The 26,054-nt window shown below is 36.7% G+C and overlaps 1 protein-coding gene across 25 annotated transcripts in view; it reads left to right on the top strand.

Moving 5' to 3' along the window:
• The window catches only part of RUFY3 (RUN and FYVE domain containing 3), an 80,954-nt gene that overhangs the window by 33,057 nt on the left and 21,843 nt on the right, over positions 1–26,054 (top strand). For 20 of the 25 annotated variants that reach the window (XR_009449138.1, XR_009449136.1, XR_009449137.1 and 17 more), the window contains exons 2-9: positions 3,685–3,738; positions 15,249–15,422; positions 16,229–16,346; positions 17,420–17,521; positions 18,744–18,867; positions 20,187–20,248; positions 21,457–21,522; positions 23,273–23,342. Coding sequence is in view for 16 of the 25 variants with exons in the window: in XM_059669258.1 (XP_059525241.1) it covers positions 3,685–3,738; positions 15,249–15,422; positions 16,229–16,346; positions 17,420–17,521; positions 18,744–18,867; positions 20,187–20,248; positions 21,457–21,522; positions 23,273–23,342 (770 nt within the window). In the remaining 9 variants the exon portion in view is untranslated. The remainder of the gene's footprint in view (positions 1–3,684; positions 3,739–15,248; positions 15,423–16,228; positions 16,347–17,419; positions 17,522–18,743; positions 18,868–20,186; positions 20,249–21,456; positions 21,523–23,272; positions 23,343–26,054) is intronic. The other 5 variants (XM_059669241.1, XM_059669298.1, XM_059669327.1 and 2 more) reach the window with 1 other exon arrangement.

Here is a 26,054-nt window from a genome sequence, read left to right as displayed (position 1 = left end):
ATTGCTGCCCTCCTCTGTAGCTCCGGGGAAATTGTTAAAGGATGAGATTTGGTCTCAATGCCTAAGGCAGAGTTCCAGGAGCTGGTGGTGATATCAGGCTCGTCCTGGTTACTCTGAGTGTCCACGCTTCAACTGTTCTCTGGAGATTGTAACTGCAGACTTATGAGGTACAAGGGATGTAACAGTGTGCTAAGTGGCAGGCGGCTGGGGAGGAGCGGGCCGGGGCCAGGTGCCGCACTGCTCCCACTCATCCCGGCCCCGCTATGCCTGCCACTGCTTCCACTGCTTGGTAGCCTGCTGCGGAGGCGAGAGAGGCTCCCAAAGCCACAGCTGCACTTGCCAGCCTGCGCTCGCTCACCAGGCGTGAGCCCGGTTTCTGGCTGAGCGGTGCTTCTGCTGTGGAAGTACACTAATCACCAGAGGGTAGCTCCTGCCTTGAGCATCTGTCCCCTGGTGGTCAAGTGTGCATCATAGCAACTGGTCAACCAGTCGTTCCAGTTGTTCAGTTGTAAGAGTTGCTTAGGCTTTTATATAGATAGATTTGACAAATACAGTTTCTAGTTCAAGAAAATAAAGAATAAGATAAGAATATTCACCTTACTGACTTTCACAAGGTCACCTAACAAGTCTGTAAAGTAAACTGATGTGATAGTTGATAGAGTACATTCTTGTGAATTTATAACCTTACATATAAACTTAAATCTGTAGCATATTGTCCAAAGAATATACCTGAAAATCACAGATACAAATATATCTATATATATAATGTATTTTAACATTAACTTACTATAAATAATAGTAGCTAGCCGAAACCGGTTTCGCTCAGTGGATAGAGCGTCAGCCTGTAGACTGAAAGGTCCCAGGCTCGATTCCAGTCAAGGGCATGTACCTTGGTTGCGGGCACATCCCCAGTAGGGAGTGTGCAGGAGGCAGCTGATCGATGTTTCTCTCTCATCAATGTTTCTAACTCTCTATCTCTCTCCCTTCCTCTCTGTAGAAAATCAATAAAATATATTTTAAAAATAAATAAATAAAAATAATAGTAGCTAACATATTGTGCTTTCTCTGAATGAGACACTTTCTAAGTGCTTTACACATACCGAATCCACATTGCAGAATCCAAAAAAGTTCTGAAAACCAAAAGTGGTTTTCATAGATTTGCCGTAACTCATTTAGTACTAAAACATGACATGAATTTACTTGAAGCTATTTAGAATTTTTTATTTTTTATTTATTTATTAGTCCCACCCAAGGATATGTTTCTATTGATTATTGATTTTTACAGAAAGAAGAAGGGGGGGGGGAGAGAGAGAGAGAGAGAGACAGAGAGAGAGAGAGAGAGAGAGAAAGAGAGAAAGAGAGAGAGAGAAACAGCAATGTGAGAAACCTCAGTTGCTTCTGGTATGTGCCTGACCGGGGATCGAACTTGCAACCTAGGTATGTGCCATGACCCAGAATCAAGCTCACACTTTTTTTTTTATTATTATTATTTTTTATTTTATTGCTTGCAGTCTTACAAAGGGTATTACATATGTGTCCCTTTTTTCCCCCCGCCCTTGACAATCCCCTGGCCTCCCCTATCCCCCAGTGTCTTATGTCCATTGGTTATGCTTATATGTATGCATACAAGTCCTTTGGTTGATCTCTTACCCCCCTCCCTCCTGCCCCCTACCCCTCCCCGGCCTTCCCGCTGCAGTTTGACAATCTGTTTGAGGCTGCTCTGCCTCTGTATCTATTATTGTTCAAAAGTTTATAATGGTCTCTATTATCCATGAATGAAGCTCACACTTTTTTGGTGTATGGGGCAATGCTCCAGCCAACTGAGCCACCCAGCCAGGGTGAGGCTATTTATAGTTTTTATTGACTCTTTAATTTGAATATTCATTTATTACCTGCAGAAATATTAATGTGCTTGATTGTGAAGTGCTGCCCCAGACCTACTAGTTCTACATGTTTGTGGGTCTCAGGTATATCATTTTACCTTTTTAAATAGATTTCAAAATAGATTTAGGCAGAAAATATTCAGATAAAGGATTTGGACCCTATGTTTACTCTTATACTCCTCACACCAGTGTTGTAAGATAGGTATGGTCTTTTCTCTGTTATATAAGTGAGGAAACTGGCTGAGAAAAAAGAGAAGAAGTACCTGGGCCAAGGTCATACAGCCAGTAAGGGGTGGAGCTGGGATGTGAGCCCAGGCGGCTGGCTCCTACGTCTGTTCTCTGAACCGTCATGCTCTCCTACCTCTGTTTATAAAATGACTTAACTTGGGATGTTGATGAAAGTTTAGGAATCTAACCCTGGTCCTCTGTGCTGTACTCCTATGCTTGGTTTTCTAAGGCATTAATTTCTAGACTTTTGAATTGGAAGACAAAACAAGTATAGTAGGGTATAGACACTTGCATTCCTTTTATATTACTGCCCTCAGTGTCTGCCCTAACCAGTAGTTTATATATATCCAGTTTCCGAAAAGTCCTACTCTAATCACATCTCACATCACTTGATCCTCATCTGTTTCCCTGTTTTCTGAATTTAAATTTAAATTTTAACTTTTTATATATTGGTATCTTTTTTTGTACATCTTTGCAGAGTAATTGATTATATATTTGACACTGTACCCTTACAGCCCCCTTATTTAATAAACTAGTGAGAGAGTAGGACAAATGATATTCTTTTCCTAGGTGATGATTCCAAATTACTGCTTCAAACCAAATGCTGGCTTCTTACATTTTCAAGAAGGAAGGCTTATCATAGACAGTGTATTCTTTGCCCATTTTCTCATTTTTATTATGCTTCATCCTCTAAGAATTTCTCTTTACTTTCTGTGTATTTACACATGAAATTCACATGATTTAGTGAGTTTAAATATGAATATTGCAGTTGTGGTAATAATAGTTTCAGAGTTATTGAAGGATGAAGCTAAATCTATTTTTAAATTTTTCTATAGGTTCTCAAATTTTATTTCAGCATAGATAGTGATCTTATATTTGTAATCTTTATATTCTTTCCTGTCCTTTTGCCTCACATGGAATATTCCATGTATAAGAACATTGAATTTGTATAAGGGGAGAGAGTACTATACTTTTAAGCAAATAAACATCTGCCTTTATTGAATTATAAATGAGTTATTTAGTCTCAGTCTTAAAGCAGTATCCTTTTGTTTTGAGAAACGAGAACTGTGGGGGTGAAGGGCGTTGGGGAAGGCATTTAGATTTTTGTTGTTGTTTTTTTAAGAAGAGTCACTAGTTTGCAACATCATATTTGTCCTGCATGTAAAAAAATATTCCATATGTGTTTCAGCTTCATTGAAGTGATCAAAATAAATGTTGAATGAGTTCAACATTGTATATAATTAGAATGCAAAAAGCTTCATCTTAATTTTCCATGGGCAAAGAAAAATCTGCATTACTTTTTTATGGGCTATGAATCTGTTTCCTTTTATTAGGAATTTTGAAATTATTAATCTTAGCTTGGAAACATATTTAATAGAATTGATACCTGTGCTTAGTCCTCCAGGGGTGTATTCCCAGCCCTTTTCACTGTTAATCGCTGGTTTAAGTGGAAAGAGTTCTAGAAATCTGCCTTTCAGTTATCCTTTTTGAAACCTTGTTTTTGATACACTTTTCTTTCTTGGCTTGCATGACACTTTATCTTTCTTTTCCTTTCTTTTTGCCGTTTGCAAAGACTCTTGGGAGGATTTGACAGATTTGGTGGAGCAAATGCGTGATGATACAGAAGGTGCGTGCCACACCAACATCTTTCAGCTTTTTTTTCTTTCTTTTAAAAAAAATTTCTAACTACGGTTTGATTGTTTTTCATAAGAGGGGATATCATCTGTAGGTTTTATTTCCCATGGCAGTAACTGGAGCAGTAAGCATGTTTGCCAGATTTTTCATATCGATACTTCATACGGGATTAGAGTTTTCAGAGTCTTGCATTTAAAATCTTTATCCTTGTGGTTTCAACTAAAGTGGTATTAATCTATGTTTATACTGTTCCCTTTGAATATTTGTTGAATGACATGTTCAAAAGGGACTTTATTTCAAGATTACATCAAGTTTTTCTATGGTGTGTGTTTTTTTTCATTTATGTGTTGGGAAAATGTGAAACATTTTATCATTCATGAAAATACATATACATATTTATATGATGTATATATTTCTGTGAATCCCATAGTAGTCAAAACAAACATATCCCAGTAATCTCAGGTATTTGGCCTGGACGGCTGCTTTGATTTGTAGATTTCCGTGACATTGAGTACTTTCAGCTTGGTCATCATTCCTTGCTGGTGGAGTTACTTTGAAAAGTTGCACATATGTTGCAATGCATGAAGGTTCCCCAAACCAATCATTCTTCTGTAATTGGCACCTCATTTTAGGGAGCTCAGGTGATTTACACATTTTTCAATAGAAATGGAAAAATTGAAGTTTGGCTCCACTTCACTACGTCATTTTACATTCTCCCTTTGCCTGGGCAATTAAAGGTCGCCAGCTTCAGGGCACACACCCTCTGATCTGCCCAGACTGGCCTTTTCACTGAGTGAGCTGCCCTCAGCCTCCTCTCCTAACTTGCTCCTGTGACATCCTGCCCAGAGCATTCACTCCCGTTCTCCCTTCCCCCAGCCACCTGCACCACCCTTCAGTCCAGGTGAGAGCTCCAGGAGGGTCCCTGGCCGCTTTCGCCCACATTCATTTCTCCATTCACTCAGGTCCTACAGAACTTGGAGCTTAAGGCTCTTTCCTTATAATCTTGTATTTATCATCCTAAAGGATAAAATCCCTGAGAGCAGAGATTGTCTTAAACTTCTTGGTGTTCAAATCAGACCTGGGGTGGTACACCAGACAAAACTAAGAGTTTTCATTCTCCAGAGCTGCCCAGTAGTTTCTTCAGCACTTTACTTTGAATGAGTAAATTATCCTGAGTTTTATCTCATTTCCTATATTATCTTTTTATTATATTCTTGATTCTGCTTTTTAGTATAATTAGTTATATATAGTTCAGTGAAAAAGAAAAGAAATCAGTATTACTTGTTGACAATTCACAGACAAGAACAAAAAGAGGAGAGTATAGATTGATTCAGTGAGTAATTTTTACTATTATGTTAGCTGCTATTAATTATTATTTTCCAGGTACCACATGGGTTTAAGGTTTTTATTTCTTTAGTAGACTAGGTACTAAGCAAAATGCTATATAAAAGCCAACAAGTCTATGCCTTCTTAAGGAATCCTTCCCCTGGTAAAATCCTTCCCCTGGTAAAATTCTATTTACTCAACCCTGGTAAAATTCTATTTTTCTTAATACAAAGTACTACACTACTGCAAATATCAAGCCTACTATGAGAGTCAGCCTCCTTTTCCATTTTGTGTTGGCTGGAATTTTTGTAAATGATTATCATAGGTAAAATTTAGAAGGGAATTAAGATTAGCTGTAACATTAGAGCCCATAAAAAGTCCATAAGATGTGAACTGTGTCAATACTTTGATGATCTTAGTAGATTATCAGTCAAGTGGAATATGGTAATGTTGGCCAAGAACTGTTTATAGAAAAATCTTTCTGGAATGTAGTTTTGAAAAAAATGTTTTTTTCAGAATGGGTGGAGGGAAATGGCTTTACTTGTTAACTTTTGAGTCATGTCATCCTTGTCTTCTTTTATATCATTTTACATTTTTGTCTCATGTCAGTTATGTGAAATGCCAGAAATTTTACTGTCTTATATAACTTTGAGCTTTTTAAATGAGTACTTATAGCAAAAATAAGTATGTTATAACACGCATAGCAGCTCAGGGTCTGGGGAGAATCCTGGTTTCAAACCCTGGGAAAGTATGTGGGCCCAGATCTTTTCCAGAGACCTTCACTGCTGAGCTGTTTCACTTCTGTTTCTTACCTGTTCTATGGATGTGTCGTAACGATTGGCTTTTTAATAGATTAAATGTTAACACTGACTTCCAGACTCCTGAAAAAATGCTTTTAAAAATAACAAACTCTAGGAAGTTGCCGATTTGAACTTTGTTTTTCAATTTTGGCAAGATCAAAGGTTTTTCTGGGGAACTGATTTCTCACAGTGATGGTTGGTTTTACATTCAGTGTGTCTGTAGCTCATGTCTAGTAGAACATGAAGTGTCTTCTCAAGGTGATCAGTTATCTCACATCTCATCTCATTATTTGTAAATTCGTGTCTACATGTTTTGAAACTCACTAGAAAATTATGATTAAATGAATGAAAAATCGCATAATTTACATTTTTAGTTTTGCTATAAATATTGAATTCCTTTTTATACTTATTACAAGCCTTGTAAACAGATTCTGTGAATTTTCAGTTTCCCAGATTACTCTCCATCTCTCTGAGCATTGAAATGTTTGGGACATTACTTGAATTAGGGAAATAATACAGCCATGTGAAATGTCATCTGGTCAAGATTATATTCTGGTTCCTTGGACTACTTCCTTTTGGGTTAAGATTTGATGTCCATCATCTTGAAAAATGGAAGGAACATATCTAAGAGATTTTCTCAGCATCTAGCACTGTGTCATATAGTTATTCAATAAAGGCTTATTTTAAATTAACTAAAATTATCATATTTATGGAGGACCATAATACTTTTAACAGCTAACAATTTTTGTGCTTAGTGTGTCCCAAGCATTTCTAAATAGTTAACATATGTGAGCTTGTTTAATCTTCAAAAGCCTATTATCATTTTATAGATGAGAACAGTGAGGCCTACAGAGTAAGAAACTTTCCCTGTGGAATACTACTCAGTTATAAGAAAGAATGCTATTGGCATGCAACAACCTGAATGAATCTCTAAAGAACTATGCTGAGTGAGAAAAAAAAGCCAATTTAAAAAATCTACATACTATATGATTCCGTTTGTATAACATTCTTGAAATAAAACTTTAGAAATGGAGCCCTAACCGGTTTGGCTCAGTGGATTGAGCGTCAGCCTGCAGACTCAAGGGTCCCAGGTTCGATTCTGGCCAAGGGCATGTACCTTGGTTGCGGGCATATCCCCAGTAGGGAGAGTGCAGGAGGCAGCTGATCGATGTTTCTGTCTCATTGATGTTTCTAACTCTATCCCTCTCCCTTCCTCTCTGTAAATAAATAAATAAATAAATAAATAAATAAATAAATAAATAAATAATAATAAATAAATAAAAAACTTTAGAAATGGAGACTAGTGGTTGCCAAGGGTTAGGAGAAGGTGGGGGCTGGAGAGAAGTGGGTTTAGCTATGAAAGGATGATATGAGAGATCCTTATATTGATGGAACATTCTGTATCTTGACTGAAATTTAATGTCAGAATCCTAGTTATGATAATGTACTGTAGTTTTGCAAAGTGTTGCCTTTGGGGGAACTAGACTAAGGGTTTGTGGTATCTATGTATTACTTCTTTTTTAAAAAATATGTTTTTATTTATTTTTTTAAATATATTTTTATTGATTTCAGAGAGGAAGGAAGAGGGAGAGAGAAATCGAAACATCAATGATGAGAGGGAATCATTGATCGGCTGCCTCCTGCACGCCCCCTACTGGGTATCAAGCCCGCAACCCAGGCATGTGCCCTTAGCCGGGATCGAACCCAGGACCTTCAGTCCACAGGCCGATGCTCTATTCACTGAGCAAAACTGTCTAGAGCAGGGGTGGGCAAACTTTTTGACTCGAGGGCCACAATAGGTCTTAAACTGGACCGGAGGGCCGGAACAAAAGCATGCATGGAGTGTTTGTGTGAACTAATATAAATTCAAAGTAAACATCATTGCATAAAAGGGTACGGTCTTTTTTTTTTTAGTTTTATTCATTTCAAACGGGCCGTAGTTTGCCCACGGCTGGTCTAGAGCTATGTATTATTTCTTATAACTGTGTGTGAGTTTTCAATTATCTCAAAATAAAAAGCGTTAAAAAAAAAAAAAAGAGGAGAAAAGAAACGTTCACAGAATCACATAGCTTGGGAGGAGTTCAAGTTGTGTTCAGACTCCAGAGCTTAATGCTTTTAACCACTGCACCAAAGTTTTTAAAAAAGTTTTTGATTAAAGATCCACTATAAAAGTATATTTTCATCAAAAGTCAGTACACACATAATTTATTTGTATATCTCTAGAGCAAAAGGTCCATGAAACGGTATGTAACCTTACTATGTGGAACATGCTAAATCGATTTTATACTGCACTGAAGGGTGTGACCTTTAGTTCAAGACATTCCAGAATCCTTTCTGCCTCTCTGGTATGTATCCATTTCATCCCTAGCTACTAAGTTATATGTCATTCCTGAAATGCCTGGGTTCTGTTCCCAGCCTATAATTGCTGGCATCTTTTAAAGGCTGGGCCACTAACCTTGTGTCCATCTATTTCCCTTTAAACCATCTCCTGGTGAGAGCATCTTTTCTAATAATTAATGCTTTTATTCTTATGCTAGTGATTATCCAACCCTGAATTTTAATTTGTATTTATAATGATCTGGTGAAAATTATGCTGAGAATGCTTTCACATAAATATCCTTTCCTATATTCAAAACCAAGCTGATTTTACCCCTTATCTCCAAAACAGTTACTCAGTCTTTTCATTTCTACTTCCAGCCTCACAGGGCAAAAACCTTGGGTTATTAGGAGAGGCAGAAGTTTCTCTTGAGCCTGCAGCTAAAATTGCTTTAGCTCAAAACAATCAGCATAGCACAGAGGCACATCTTGGGCAACTCATTGTGGACCCTCACATATCAATACTATATTCTTTGTTATTGCTAAATAATATTCCATTGTACATATCATTTTATGTATCATTTTATGTATCCAATTGTTACCAGCAAGACTATGAGACCTCGGTTCTTACCTTCTTTAAGGAAAAAATTCAGTCAAGAGACAAAGTGCAGCAAAGCAAGCAAGAATTTATTGGCAGCAGCAAAAGCACATTCAGGACAGTAAAACAAGGAAGAGCATAGCATAAGAGAAGCAACTTAAGAGCATAGATGGGGCTGCTTTAGCTCATTGGGAAGCAGAGAAAAGGGGGCCTTGGAGACATGTTCAGGGGGTTAGCACCAGAGGAGCTGCCGCTGCCCATTGTTCCTCTGGTTGCAAGTCTCAGGGAGTCCATTAGAGTTTATATGATGGTGCCTGTTGGGCAAACCATGGAGATAGGCATGGCATGCTCCCCAGAGGGAGAGCCTGTGCTGGGACCTCCGTTCTATGAACTTTTAAGGGTGGAGATTTCAGGGGTAGTCCCTGGAGAAGATCTTAATAGAATATTCATCAGCTTTCCAGGTAGGTCTTTTCAGGGTCGTGGTCTCCACTGATTGGTCGGAGCCAGGGCAGGGGGTCATTAGCCACTGCAGCTGGTCCTCGAATCACCTGCCTGGTTTTGCTGCTTTTCTGGGCCTGGAGCTGAAATGCAACTGAGGTCTAGATTACCTCCTCGTTTAGGGAGGTAAGGTTGAGGGGTCCAAACTCTATGACTAGCGATATGCGAGGGGAGGAAAGGTTATCCTTTGGGCAAACTCCTTGTTTTCTCAGTGTTGTCCATTGGTGGGCACCTGGGGCTTTCCGCCCTGGTGATCTTCTGTACCTGGCCTATCGTCCTTGCTCTGCTCATGTGTAACTGCCTACCACACATTCATCAGTTGAGGGGCATTTGGGTTGTTTTCACTTTTTGGCTATTACGAATAGAGTTGCTATGAACATTCATGTATGAGTTTTTTATAAATGTACATTTTCATTTCTCTTGGGTATATACCCAAAAGTGAAACTGTTAGATCATATGATACCTATGGTTTAACCTTTTAAAATAGTCTGGCAGTTTTCCAAAACAGTTGCATCATTTTATATTCCTACCAACAGGGTTTCAATTTCTCCACATTCTCATCAACACTTGTTATTTTCTGCTTTGATTTTTTTAAAATCCATTGTGAAGTGGTATCTCATTGTGGTTTTGATTTACTTTTCCCTAATGAGCATCTTCACATGTACTTATCAACTGTTTGTATATCTTCTCTGGAGAAATGTCTGTTCAAATCCTTTGCCATTCTCTTCTGGTTTGCAGAACAGTGTGACTCACTGTCACTCTTAGCTATGACTTTGGGTTCACTTCTGTAATCACTATTAACTAAATGAGCCACATGACTATAAGAGTTATGACAATTTTTTCATGTGGAAATTAGCAGTTTTGAAGAGATATAATGAAGACCCACATATTCTTGAACTTGGATTTAAAAACCAAGTAATATAGTTCATTTTGTAGCTACAGTCATTTCTACAAGTTTTTTTTAGGTCCACCGCCCTGCTGTGTTCCTCACCCAAGTAATTCCCACCACCGTTCATCTAATCACCAGATCTAGAAATGTGAAAGTTACTCTCCATTCTTTCTCCTTCCCTCATATCCAAGGGGTCATCCTGTTGTAAAATCCTGACATTCTACCCCTGAGTCTTCACTCTTCTCCACACGGCACCTACTGCTCTGCCTGCTTCCATTTCTCATTGCTTCTCCCCAACTATTGCAGTAGACCCTCACTTGCTCCTCAGCTTTCAGTTCTTGTACCCTTCTAATTCATCTCCCACAGGACTACTAGAATGGCTTCTCTAAACTTCAAATCTATGGCATCACACCTCACATTAAAATCTTACTGACTTTAAGGTAAAATCAACATTCCTTAGACTAGGTTCTTAGCAGTCTCTCCCTTACCTTTTTCCCTTATCTCTCAACACTTACATGCATCATAAACCTTTGACATTTTTTGTTCATTTTTCTTAGTATGCCATGTTCTTTCATACTTCTATGCCTTTACCCAAGCTGTTCCTTCCATCCTACTCCCTTCACAACTCTACTCCTTTCCTTGCCTTGCCTGATTAATTTCTTTCTGTCCTTTAAGATTGAACTCAAAAGTCTCATCTTCTGTTAGCAAAATATATGGCACTTAGTGATTTCTATATATTAATTTTGTACTCTGCTACCACTGTGAATTATTATATTTTTGTAGAGATTTTAGTTTATTTTTGTCTGATTTTGTGGGTGTAAAATCAGATTGTGCAAGAAGAGTAATATTTGATCCATTCATAAAGTTTATATGTCTCCAATTTCCTTATCTTTAATTTCATTGATCTTCCACCCTCAGTACAATGTTAATAGCCATGTTAATGGATATTTCTTAATTTCCTTAAAATTCTATAGAGTGAATAAACATAAGTTTTTAAAAAAAATCCTCATCCTCTGATGATTTATATATATATATACCTCTCACTTAAATTTGAATGAAAAAATAGGGAACCAGGTCAGGTAGCTTTTTTCTATGCATATTCCTATAATGTCCTATTCATATTTTTGTTAGTGTTCTTATTGCTATATTTGCAGTGCTTCTCAAACTTTTCCACAGAAGTACATCAATGATAGAGGAAATTGTATTGGACCTACAGCCTGCCTGAAATGCTACCTTAATATCATGTCTACTGTCTTAGCCTTAAAAATATGTATAAAATTTACATTTGATTCCATACAATGGGTATTATATTTGGTTTAATATAAAAACATTTTAATTTACTTGTCCTGGAATAAAATTGATTTTGTCCAAGGTGATAATGTTTATCCCAAAATTTCAAGTGTTTTCTATAAGCTTTCCTGTTTTGTTCTCCAGTTTCTGTATTATCCAACATTAAATATAATTAATAATACCCAGTTTATATTCACTATTAATTGAAGAAAATGAATGAATGAATGAATAAAAGTTCAGTTTTGAGATTAATAGTCTTAAATGATAGTATTGTGAAAAATTAAAATTTTAATGACTATTTCATAGAAAAAGTATGACTAATGACATTGTGAAAGTCATACATTTTTTAAAAATCATTTTCTGGCCTATGGGATATAATGAAACTTTATTTAACTTCCTGTAGTTCTAAGCATAAAATATACATAAAAGATCACATAAGTATTCAGTTCATTGAATTTTCACACACTCAACAATTTCACATAGTTAACATCCATGTCAAAAAACAACTTTACCAGCTTCTCAGAATCCCCTTCATGCTCTCATCTTTTTAACAGCATATATTAGTTCCACAAAATCATGTTATACTTTGGTCAAGACAACAAATTAACTGAATCAAGAATTTCTTATTCTGTGACAAATCAAATTAATGATTTAGTATTCATAATTAGTAGCCAATATTATAAAATAAAAAATAATTGATTTTTAAGTACTAATTATTTTCAGTAGTTTAATTTAGTACTAACCAGAAAACATAATTAAAATTATTTGTAATGACCATTACTCTTATGTACTACGCAGCACAAAAATGTAGATAATACACATTAAATAATAATCAGTTTAATTTATGCTTTAAGCAATAATGAGCAGTGCATTCTTTTGAGTTCTTACGTATAATTGTCAAATTACCCTGATTTTTGTTTGACTTTTAAAATTTTTTTAGAGCAGTAGTTCTCAATTGGGAGGGAACTAACTTTGTCTCCCAGGCGACATTCTGCAATATCTGGAGATCTAAAGACACTCTTGGTTGTCATTGGAAGGTGCTACTGACATCCAGAGGGTACATGCCGGGTTGCTGCTAAACTTGATTCACACAACAACATTCCCACCCCCACCCTCACCCCCACAAAAAATATGTGGCCTAAAATTATTGCTGAGGTTAAGAGTAATATTTTCTAAAGAATGAGATTGTTTTTGTTTGATTCAGTTTAATTCAGGTAGGGTCTAGCACCATACTAATGGAGCCCAAGGTATTAGGAATTTAATTTCTCTAGGCACTAGTTCCATCTTTCTGCAGTTTATGTGCCCCAGACCCCAACCAGATGTCTTGAACATTTCTGCTATGATTACAAGAAGAATGAGATGAGGCAATGTAAAGGAGCTGATAGAAATCTATCACTCTTTCTGGGAAAAAAAGTCTTAAAGCAGTGTTTTGTACATACTCCCAATCCAGCTCTTCCCATGTTGACTGGTTCTCACTATGTTGGAATCAGAGTATATGCTTTGACTGGCAGCATTGTTTAACTTTGTTATTAGCTCCCTGACTGAATGGTCTACAGCTTGAGGCAAAGGAAATGGTTCCCTATGGCCAACTTCAACCCCATTTTCTTGCTGTCTGTTGGGAGGTATTAAATGGAGAATCCGGTAGCTGTCCACAACCATTCATGCATACCCACTCACCCCTGCTCTGTTTCTTTCACAACTAATTATGGGTCAGAAATGCTATCCTAAGTGCTGTAACAATGTTGAAAATTAACATCTAAAGAATTTGTTCTTCACAGCTGTTTTTCAGGGGATAGTGTTTTTTTAATACTTTTGTTTCCCCTGTGAGCTTACTCTATTCTTGACAATTTGACCTACCCTAACAAAGAGAGTCACATTTGAGGCATGGCAATATATACAAATTCTGACTTTCATAATAAAGTATTCTCTAAAAGTATTACTGCCCAGCCAGCATGACTCAGTGGTCAAGCGTCAACCTGTGAACCAGGCGGTCACGGTTAGATTCTGGTGAGGGCATATGCCTGGGTTGCAGGCTTGATCCCCAATAAGAGACATGCAGGAGGCAGCCAATCAATGATTGTCTCTCATCATTGATGTTTCTATCTCTTTCTCCCTCCCCCTGCCTCTCTGAAATCAATTAAAAAATGAAAGTATTACCATAGAAAACACTACAGTAAACCACAGTTTGTATAGTTGGAATTGTAAACCTACAGTAAGTCCTTAAACTTAATGGAGATTAGCTTAGAATTTGGCTATTTGATTCTGCTCATTTAACTGGAAAGCAGATATAATTGAAAACATTGTGTGAAGAAAAAAAATTGTGTAAAGAAAATTGCTTGGGACAGTTTAAATAATGTCTGTTTTGTGTTGTGGCTTGTTTGTATAGATTTATCAGGATTTATCAGTACTTTTTGTCTTCCTAAGAAGAGTTAAAATATTTTATAGGTCTTTAAGCCTTTTATAGAAATTTGGTATATTTGCTATTTGGGGATATGTATAGTGGAAAGAGTATTAACTTTCATATCAGATTCAGGTCCAAATTCTGCCACCTATGAACTTTGGCCTTGGACCACTTAACTGTTAAGGACCTGCTTTACCACCTGAAAAGAAGGGATACTACTTAAATGACAGTCATAAGAATTAAATAAGATAATCATGTAAAAGAATGGTCAGCAGGAGAGAAGGATAAATCTTGTTTGGAGTCATTGATTCATGGGCAAGTGGATAATAGTGGTCATGAGCACAGGGTTGGAGTTGGGGAAACGGGATCTACACTCTGGTTCTGTCACCTATTACTAACTGTCCACAGGTCAGCCCCTGTACTCCCTAGGCCTCATTTTCCTTCTTGAAAATTGGTGCTGTTGGTAACTGCTCTTGCCCTGTCCCTCTTATTCTCTACACAATTTGTGAAGTGCTTTAAAAAATAAAACCAATGAGAAAAAAGTAAAGTACTTAAAGTTTGTTCCAAATATACTATTTGCATTATTGTAAGCATGTTGTAAGGAAGAATTGAGACCAAAATTGTAAGAAGCAGCCCACAGTACCTGACACAGAATACACACCAGTGAATAAAGTCTGGATTGTTCTGGATTCTGTTGATAAAATATGGTACTTAGTCCCTTTCCTCACATAGTTTATCTGTCTGGTTGATGAGAGCCACACACTCTATTCTGAGTCTTTAAAAATTTGCAGATTGATTAAGTTCTAATACTGCATTGCACTAATAATGTTAATTATTTTTAGTTTATTTAATAATGGTTAGTTTAAATAATGATAATTAGTATTAATACTAATAATGCAAATAGTATATTTGGAACAAACTTTAAATACTTTACTTTTTTCTGATTGGTTTTTTTTTTTTAAGGACTTCACAAATTGTGTAGAAAATAAGGGGGACAGGGCAAGAGCGGAAGCAGACCATGAAAGTTGTGGAATAGCGTGCTGCGATGGGCGCCCAGGTGAGGGTGGTGGCAAAGGCAGTAGGGAAAATATGAAAAGACTGTATTCAAAGTTCAAAATTTGATAAAATAATTTTTACTCTTTCATCAAGGATATTCCTAAGGGAAACTGACTTTTTTTTAACAACAAGTATATGACAGAGAAGACTACAACAACTAATAGTATAATTTGTTGCCACTGCCTTAATTCTTGCCAAGACAATAACAGTTTTATCCACCATTTCTTTTGCACCATCAATGCAAAAATCAACACCGTGGAATTAAAGTGAATTTTAAAATGCACTATTTCCAGTAACCAGACATCATTTTCATCTCCTTTGCCTGCAGATCCGAATTATCTCATGGCTAATGAACGCATGAACCTGATGAACATGGCCAAGCTGAGTATTAAGGGTTTGATTGAATCAGCTCTGAACCTGGGAAGAACACTGGACTCTGACTACGCACCTCTCCAGCAGTTCTTCGTGGTGATGGAGCACTGCCTGAAACACGGCTTAAAAGGTAGGCATGGCCTCAGTGTGCCATGCAGTCAGCTGTTTCCTAACAATACACATTCAAGAAGAAAAGCATTCTTTGTGGAGTCAAAGAATAAGAGGCTTGAATTAATATTAATCCACTGGAATGCATTTTATATGGATGCAGGCATATGGTTGACTTCAAGGACTTACAGGGCTTAGAAAACACAGATCATTAAATGCTAGAGCTGGAAGGGCCCTTACAAGTATCTAGTCCAGCCTGGCAGTTGTGTTTGACAGGTTGCAGAAGGGCCTGGAATGGGATGTGACCTTCCCATAGTCCCACAGTGAGTGGGGCAGAGCATGTGCTAGAACTAGGTCTTCTGACTCTGCTTCCATGCTTCTCCCACTTAACCACAAGCTTTTTAACACAGGACCTGGTCCTGTTCACCTTGGCTTCTCATACCTCCCCAATATTTGATACCTGTTTCTGGAGTATATATTCTTCCCTATTGTACTGTTTTCTTCATCATATCGCACAGCTTTAAGTACTATTAAAGTATTAAATATAGTAATAATACTTTAAGTATTAAAATGTCTTGTTATATTATAGAGCTAGTCCACAAATTCTTCCTGAAAGAGGAGGGACTAAGTCTTGGAAAGTAGGGGATTTTGATTTTCATAAAATGTTACAGATTCTGAAAGCATGAATAATTTCAGAAATATCTGGTGATCTAGGATTTGTTCCCAAAAAAGAACATTGAATAGATGGGAAGTGTGTGTTTGTGTGTTGAGGGCATGTTTATGTTGTAAAGAATATTAAAATACTGCTATGATTTTATATCCTTATAGCTAAGAAAACTTTCCTTGGACAAAATAAATCCTTCTGGGGGCCTCTAGAACTGGTAGAAAAGCTTGTTCCGGAAGCTGCAGAGATAACAGCAAGTGTTAAAGATCTTCCTGGACTTAAGTAAGTGTAAGGTTGAATTCTGTTTGTCAGGGGAAACATTCTTACTAAATATCCCCTTGAAGAGTGGAACTAAGATAATGATGATCATGACAATTTATTTCATAACTATCTAAAATGCATACTGTTGCTATAAATAGGCACTGTTTTGAGAGAACTGGAAATGTAAAATATTAAGAGAAGTATGTCTGAGGGGTAATTGTTATTATTAATCTGAGAGAGATTGTCTCCATGTTCAAATACCAAACATGTTCTTATTTATTTATTTATTTATTTATTTATTTATTTATTTATTTATTTATTTAAAATATATTTTATTGATTTTTCGCAGAAAGGAAGGGAGAGGGATAGAGAGCCAGAAACATCAATGAGAGAGAAACATCGATCAGCTGCCTCCTGCACGCCCCCTACTGGGGATGTGCCCGCAACCAAGGTACATGCCCTTGACCGGAATCGAACCTGGGACTCTTCAGTCTGCAGGCCGATGCCCTATCCACTGAGCCAAACCGGTCAGGGCTATTTTTAATGCACTTGTTGAAATTAGTGAATTTCAAGAAATTAGATCAAGGGAGGTGGCATACTGGACTTGACTTTAGAAAAAGAATGTGTTTGATGGACTTTGAAAACCAAGATTAAAACAGTTGTCAAGTGAACTTCAGGAACTGACATCTGGAACCTACCTTAGAACTTGAAAAAGAGTATTAGATTGGTTTAATTATAATCAGATGGAGGTCTAAGTGGCCTGTGTCCACATTATTATTTGGGTACCGATATGATCCATACTAAATTTATGAGGCTCTACTGGTACTACTCTGATGGAACATTTTCAGTGGAGCCTCCCAGAGGTCTTGCCTTCAGATGGTGGTCTCACTCAGTAATTAATTCTTCACCAGAGCATTTGTCCCAAACACACCCTCTGGGTCCCTCTAACCCTCACATAGGATCTCATAGGAGAAGTTGTGAGAAGCACCTCAGTGTGCATGTTCTGCTGGGGGACCACTAGCAAGAGTAAGTGAATCTGTCCCACTGTGATCCCTATTTCTGCTACTTTTAGTTGTTTGGTTTCTGTATTATAGGACACCAGTAGGCAGAGGAAGAGCCTGGCTTCGATTGGCATTAATGCAAAAGAAACTTTCAGAATATATGAAAGCTTTGATCAATAAAAAGGAACTTCTCAGGTATGAACATCTTGTTGGATTTTGCTACATTCTTCATCATATAAGGTCAAATTATATAAAATTTATCATTTTTGTACATCAGAAACAAATGGTTCATAACAATTCCACATAGTTCAACTGATACCTTCTCCCACACCTCACACACACATACTCAGGAATAAGTGTTTTTACATACATGTATTGTCTGTCACTGTGGCATATATATGGCTTTGCAGGGCAGTCTAAAACTTAACACCTCCAGAAAACAGGAAGCGGTTTTGTTTTTTTAAAATATATTTTTATTGATTTCAGAGAGGAAGCGAGGGAGAGAGAGATAGAAACATCAATGATGAGAGAGAATTGTTTTTTTTAATATATATTTTATTGATATTTTTACAGAGAGGAAGGGAGAGGGATAGAGAGTTAGAAACATAGATGAAAGAGAAACATCGATCAGCTGCCTCCCTCACACCCACAACTGGGGATGTGCCTGCAATCAAGGTACATGCCCTTGACTGGAATCGTACCTGGGACCTTTAAGTCCGCAGGCCAACGCTCTATCCACTGAGCCACACCGGTTAGGGCGAGAGAGAATTATTGATCAGCTGCCTCCTATACATCCCCCACTGGGGATCAAGCCCACAACCCAGCCATATGCTCTTGACTGGAATCGAACCCAGGACCCTTCAGTCCGCAGGCCAACGCACACTCTATCCACTGAGCCAAACCAGCTAGGGCCAGGAAGGGCTTTTGACACCTTGGCATGCACCTAGGGTCAATAAGACAGGAAATTGACATGTAATATTAAATCCAAATACAACACACACAAAAACGTTTCTCTAGATGGATCATAGATAAAATGAGAAAAAGAACAATAAAATTTTTGGAAGAAGACATAAGAAGATAAAAAGTTCTACATATAAAGGGGGAAAAATGGATAAACCGGTCTACATTAAAATGAATTTCTGTTCACAAGTACAAATATCTGGGAAAAGCATGAATACTCATTTCAATGAAAATACCATTCTGATCACTTTTCTTTCAGCTGGACTATTTATTATCTAGAGTCTCCTCATGCATCTATCTTCTAAATAAAGTATCCAATCCATTTTTCACTCTTTTGCTATTACCATAAATGACTACATTCAACCATGAGGCAAGTGTTTCCCTCCTTGTCTCATGATTACATCATTGGTTCTTGAGGTTTTATTACAATAGAACATTCCATGAATCTCTCTTACAGCGAATTCTATGAACCAAATGCGCTCATGATGGAAGAAGAAGGAGCCATAATTGCTGGTCTTTTGGTGGGTCTGAATGTCATTGATGCCAATTTCTGTATGAAAGGAGAAGATTTGGACTCTCAGGTATGAAAAAGTACTCAGTTACCAAGTGTGTGTCACTCTGAGTTCCCTTATCTCAGAATTTGGACTGATCAGATTATACCAACCAAATTAAGGGAAATTCTTTAAGTCATATATATATATATATATATGATTTCCTTTCATTTTGATGTGCATCTAAAAAATTAGTTTTTTAGGTGTGTGTGTGTGTGTGTGAGAGAGAGAGAGAGAGAGAGAGAGAGAGAGAGAGAGAGAATGAAATTAGTTTTTTACCTTCCAACTTGGCTCATTTATGCATTCTAAATGTTTTTCAAATTCTTATTTTGACTGTGATCCCTGTTAAAAATATTTTGCGCAGGCTAAAATATACATATACAGGCTAAAGTATATACACAGGCTAAATACACAGGCTAAATACACAGGCTAAATACTAAAAGTAAGTTTAGCATGGTAGTTAAGAGTGAAGGCTCTGAACCCAAACTGTTTATGTTGGGATTCCAGCTTCATTTTCTAGCTGAATATATTTTGTAGTTACAAAGTTTCTTGGTGCTTCAGATTCCTTATCTGTGATATGGGGATAAGAAATGCAGTCTCTGTTTCATAGTGATATTGTGAGGAATAAAGGAGTGAGTACATGTAATGTACTTACAGGGCCTGGCACAAATTCATTACCCAACAAGTAAACCTGCTGCTTTCACTATGACTATCTCTCTCACCCCTTCTGTATGAAATACTACAATGAATTTCTGTTACATTTTACACTGAGAAAATAGAGAACAGGAAGTATGATATTTTGATGTGGATTTTAAAAAAGAAATAAGCTGAATGATAAAATAGCGATCTTGAAAAATGTAGACATACACCAATGAAAATGTGGAAGAATAGATACCAGAATGTCACAGTGATCATCTTCAGTTGGTTGGGACTGTGGGTGTCTTGTATTATTCCTTTTGCTTATCTGTATTTTCTAAAACTTCTAAAGGGGATACACATTATTATTGTAACTATAATTTTAAAAGTTATTTCTAAAAGTGAACATAATGGTTCTGTAGCAGAATACTTGACATAAACAAAAGAGAAACTTTAAACCTCAAATTCATATTAAGTATTCTGTTGACTTTCTTAGTCTTATCTGGGCTTCTAGTCCTATTGAATTAACCTGAGTCTTTACTTAGAGCCCTTATCAATTCTTGATTATAATAAAAGTAAACATTAAAATGTCATTTAAAATTTTTAGTAATTGTCATGATTATATAACTGTTTTGAGTATCTAGAATGAGATGTGTTATGCCTTGGAGAAAAAAATCTAATTTTATATTAAATTCTGAAAATTCTCTCTGTAGGTTGGAGTTATAGACTTTTCAATGTACCTCAAGGATGGGAACAGCAGTAAAGGTAGTGAAGGGTATGTACAAAGAAAATTAGGTTTCTTTCTTATTTAATGTTCTTTGATAATATTTAAAGTTTACAACAATACTACTTTTTATCAGACTTGCCGAAGAATTTCTAGTGGTTTAGCTTTAATAGCATCTTGCCAAAACTGTCTGTTGTGTCTGCTAAACCCTAAAAGGGGTTGTAATTAAAGTGATTTTCCTGCTATGTAGTTCAGGGGAAAACAGAATGAAAAATTTTATAAGATGAGCCCAATGCTCCATCTCTTCAGATAGTGTTTGAAAATATGGTCTTTCTTGATTAGAAGGATTACATTCTCGGTTTGCTTAAAATTTACAATATTAAATATGCATCGTGGGGTTATGTAAAATGTTAATATTAAGGGGGAGTATATGGGAACTGTGCTACTTTTACAACTCTTGTAAATCTATAATTATTTCACAATAAAAAGTTTTTTAAAAGATTTATATACTACTTAGAAATTGGAGATCAAAAGCACACCTTATGCCTTTTATAAATTTAGCAGTTGAAAGCATAATTATTTTGAAGTTTTCAACCTTGGACATTGAGCTAAGATTATATGGCTTGTTAAGTAGTTGTAGAGGTCTGTGGCCTTGATTTTACCTTCAGTTGAAAAGTCTAGCTGTTTAATTTTGCCTGTTATAGATTAGTTGGTTTGAAAAGTAAACCTCCCTTTTTCACACTTTATTTTTTCATGTGATAATAAACCCTTGATCTTTATGAAAACCTTTTTATACCATTCATTTTGAAATTCAAATGACATTTAAAGGCAAATATATATCCTTTGAGAACAACTATTACACCAGAGGAAGCTTAATTCAATTCCTACAACAAACGGAAAATTGTTATAAAACTAGTGAAGCTAAAAAAATCTGTCAGCTGGGAGAAGAAAATGTTTATTCTTTAAATACCTCTGACAGATTGTAATGTTATATCTATTACCTAAGTTATGATGTGTGTAAGCTATAATAAGGGCTTTATTAATATGGAGTTTTGCGTGTCTTTTTTAATTTTTTTAACCTTCAAGTCTTTCTTGTTGATGTCGAGGGGATTATATATCAGGTCTGTCTTCTGATTGAGTATCTATGCCACAATTTCCTTTCTATGTTTTATGAAAAGACTGGGGGAATGGGGATCTTGATATTTCTAATATTATTTATTTTATTTCTTTTTTCTCTCTCTTTCCCACTTTTCCTCCAGAGATGGCCAGATTACTGCAATTCTGGATCAGAAAAACTATGTAGAAGAACTCAACAGACATCTGAAGTAAAGAATGAATAAATATTATTACTTTACAGGGGTGTTTGTTACAAGGGAAGGGAAAGGTAAACTGGTGAGCAGTGAGGATAAATTGAGACAATACTGAACAAAAGTATGTAGAATTCCTGCTTGCCAGCCACTTAGCTAGACACTGGAGAAATGGCATTTAATTGTTTTGGTGACCTTTAGTGAAAGGCAGTAATAAGATTAGTATGTAATTATACTTCTAGTGATTAAATACATACATTGTTAAGATTCTTAAATATGTGATATACGGTAAGTCCTCATTTAATATCATTGATAGGTTCTGTGACTTTAAGCAAAACAATGTATAACAAAACCAATTTTACCATATGCTAATTGATATAAACAGGAGTTACGTTTCTACAGCATCAAAACAACGGTGAATGAAATTATGACTTGAGTACCTACCGTTTACAGTTGAAATTGGCCCTTTTGATCCAACCACATATTTCAGGACTAATCTTGAGTAAACTACTCATTGCCTTAGTATCTTTAGATTAATCATATCTCATTGGTCCCTTGTATTTCTCACATATATAAAATTGATAGTATTAATTTACCCTGTCTTCACCATCACTACCATTAATTTACCAAGTACTCACTAAGTATTTTTCAGAACTCTCCAGAACTTGAAACAGTCTTCTCTCCACTGAGGAGATAAGACAAAAATGTCTTTGTTTTCTCAAGTAGTACATTTATGTTCCAAAGCAGGGATGGGGAACATCTGGCTTGAGGGCTATATAAGGCCTGCGAGCCATATAAGGCCCGTGAAATCATTTGGTCTGGCCATGCCAAGGCATTAGGGGTGCGTTAATTACATGTTTGACCAAATATAGCAGACTAATTTTTAAGTTGGTAATTTTGGATGGCCCGTGAATGAAGTTATAAATATCTAAATGGCTCTTGGCAGAAAAAAGGTTTCCCATCCCTATTCTAAAAACTGTCAAATAATTAAGGAGAATTAATATATCTATTATCTTATTTATAGTTTTCCTTATGAAAGAATCATTTTAATTTAAATAAAGACCATAATATGATTATATCAATTTCAATTTATATTGTCTTGATTCCAGCTAGAAAACTCAATTTAAGTGCAAACTCAATGTAAGAGCTAATAATGATTACAGTGAACTATGGAGATGTTAGTTAAGCAAAGGTATTGTTATAATTGACAATGAAATACAAGCGTGACATTATTAATTTCCTCTTTTCATGCCTTAGTTTCTCTCTGTAATTGGGGATACCTAATGCATAGGGTTGTGGAAAGGAGTAAATGAAATGATGCAAGTAAAATCATTTGAAGAGTGTTTGGTGTGTGGTAAGCATTTAATTAATGCAGCCTATTATTATACAGGGTTTCCAGAAAATGTATACGCACTTTGAATAATTATTAATTCCTATGGGTTAAATCTAAAAAGAAAGAAACATTGAGCTATCAGCTAAAAGCGTGTATACATTTTTGGGGGTACCCTATACAGAAGTAAAACTTAAAGTCTACTGTATAGTGCATTTATTCTTTTATTTCGTTCAACCAGTCCTTATTAAAAACAAACTTTAGTGCCAATGATGAAGCTGCTAAGACATAGCCCCCCGTGTAAGTTATCTTGGAGCTTGCAAGTCTATAAAAAATCATGGGCATTACAATGAAAAGTATGATGGGTGTTTAAAAGGACATACAGGATATTGTTCTATTTCTCAAAAGTAACCATTATGTTTTTTCTTCTCTTGATAGTGCTACTGTAAACAACCTTCAGGCAAAAGTGGATGCACTAGAAAAATCGAACACTAAACTGACAGAGGAAGTAAGTGTTTTGGAAATTCTTTGATTGAGTTATAGAATTTAGTGATGTGCATTAGTGGCAAGTAATTTCCCTGGAGCCATGGAAATAAAGGACTTGACTTTTCAGATAATGTCTAATATAGGACATAACTCTTTGTTGTGGCTAAGAATGGCCAGCTGGCTTATGTCAGGGGTCTCAGTTGTACAGTTGGACTACTGGCCTAGAACCTAGACTGATCAAATATCTTGCTTTCTTTTGTTTTGTCTGAACTAGCCTAGAGTTCATGTTTAGCATATAGCATGATATTCACCATTTATTCATTCAGCAAACATTTTCGGTGCTAGAGGTAGACAAAGATTCATATGTGCCAAGCATTGATTTATATGTGCCAGATTGGCAGCTCTCCACCTTCACAGGCCTGATCTTCTGCATGGGTGGTGAGTAGATAACACAAAGAGCACTGGTCAGAAGACCAGTGACCCCTGCTTACATGACGTGCCGCATGTCATGTGCTGCTGCACAAGTGAGTCACTTGACTTCCAAAGGCACAGTTCCCTCGCTAGCAGATGAGAGTATTACACTTCCCCTTTCAGCCTCACAATTTCTCTAGAGATCAGATAAGAATACATATGTGAAAACTTTTAGTAAAGTCCCTAAAATAAAAAGAGAAAAATAAGTTCATGTTTCACTTCTGATTAATATATTTTTCCCTAACCTACCAAAGTCTAAGCTACATTTCCCCCCGACCCCCACCCCCCGAGTGGCATTAGATGTTTCTTTTTATTTTTTTTTAAATATATTTTATTGATTTTTTACAGAGAAGAAGGGAGAGGGATAGAAAGTCAGAAACATCGATGAGAGAGATCGTTCAGCTGCCTCCTGCACACCCCCCACTGGGGATGTGCCTGCAACCAATGTACATGCCCTTGACCGGAATCGAACCTGGGACCCTTGAGTCCGCAGGCCGACGCTCTATCCACTGAGCCAAACCGGTTTGGCAGATGTTTCTTTTTAAAACCTTAAATAAAATTTTCCAGGTGGCAAAGACTTTTTTACCTTCTCTGTTTCTAACTATTCTGCAGTGGGGTAAATATGATTTCAATAAAACCAAGTTAAAATAGTAACTAGGAAATGCTGTTAATCTTTTTTTTCCAGGACAAACAGTTTCATTGTTACAACTTGAAAACACCTTTCTTATTCAGGATGCAGTGTGCACGTGATGTTTTGTTGAGTTGTACACATGAAACCTGTATGATTTCATGAACCAGTGTTATCTCAATAAATTTAATTTTTAAAAATAACACGTCCTTATTACTCAGCTCTGTGGGCTTCATTTTTTAGTATAGATTCTTAAATTATATTAAAACTGTAATTTATGGATATGACCTTTAGAATTTGATCCCACCTGGCTTTCAAAATATGGCAAATTACTTAAGCCTCTATTCCTTGGTTAGCTTATCTGTAAAATGGGGATGATAAGAACATTAAGATTTTTGTGCAAATTAAATGATTTAATACATAAGGGCCTAGACCAGTGCCTGACACATCACAGGCACTTAGTATAAACATACTTGTTAATTTTATTCCCTCAGTCACAAGATTGTCCTCCTGATCTAGGTTTATTTTACTAAATATAGTAATTTATTTATTCATTGACTTAGTTGTTTTACCAATAAGATTTATTTTCTTAAAACTTTGAACGTTTACCATAGAGAGAGGTAAGCATTGTGTATATGCTTAATAAAGAGCAGAAAAAGCTAATGAGGCCTGCCTTTTCTCATATCCATCTATTTTGGATTTAAGAGGACGAGTGTTAAAAGTAAAAACACAGACTTTTCACCTCCTGAGTTCTGAGCCAACATAACAAAATGAGAAGAATTAAACAGGTAACGGTATATAAACATGCACTCTGTTGTTGTGCAGCTGATTTAGAAAGCCCATTTGGATCTGCAGTTGTCATCTCCTAATATTTTCTCTTGATGCTGAGACCTTGGCAGAAGCTGTCTGAGGGTGCACTTGGCTCTAGACCAGAGTTACTTCTTCATGCTCCATCAGGTCATGGAGAGACGGAGAAATGGGCTTCCAGACTTGCTTCTAGAAAGCATGCCTGAGCCTAGCTCCCCTGTCCTCACGCGTTAGCCCCACTGCCAGTGCAGAGATAATAAAAAGCGATCCAGGCCTGGCCAAGAGGAGTCTGCCCATTTCCGTTCCCAGCCTCATTTAGGCCCCTTCACTTTCTCTGTGGAGAATACAGGTCAGTAGGTACAGAGAAGTGTTCCCTCCTGCAGAATGAGGATAACAGTGTTTCCCCTTAGCTGCATTCTGCTCATCACATTACCTTATCTTTTTAGGTGCTGAAATGAAAACTCTCTTAAGTGCTTAATGGCACCTTCAAGAACTTAGGAGCTCATTTCTTTACTCTTGTAAAAAGTCTAATGGAGGATTCATAAGATGGATCCCAAGGCATGAGGTGACCTCTTAAATGCTTTAGAGAGAGAGATGCCGGAACCGGTTTGGCTCAGTGGATAGAGCGTCAGCCTGTGGACTGAAAGGTCCCAGGTTCGATTCCGGTCAAGGGCATGTACCTGGGTTGCGGGCACATCCCCAGTAGGAGATGTGCAGGAGGCAGCTGATCGATGTTTCTCTCTCATCGATGTTTCTAACTCTCTATCTCTCTCCCTTCCTCTCTGTAAAAAAATCAATAAAATATATTTTTAAAAAAAAGCTTTAGAG

Source organism: Myotis daubentonii, chromosome 1 (genome assembly GCF_963259705.1).
Source record: "Myotis daubentonii chromosome 1, mMyoDau2.1, whole genome shotgun sequence".
Taxonomy (NCBI): Eukaryota; Metazoa; Chordata; class Mammalia; order Chiroptera; family Vespertilionidae; genus Myotis; species Myotis daubentonii.
Note: the sequence above shows the minus strand (reverse complement) of the source record. Positions and strands in the feature narration are given on the sequence as shown.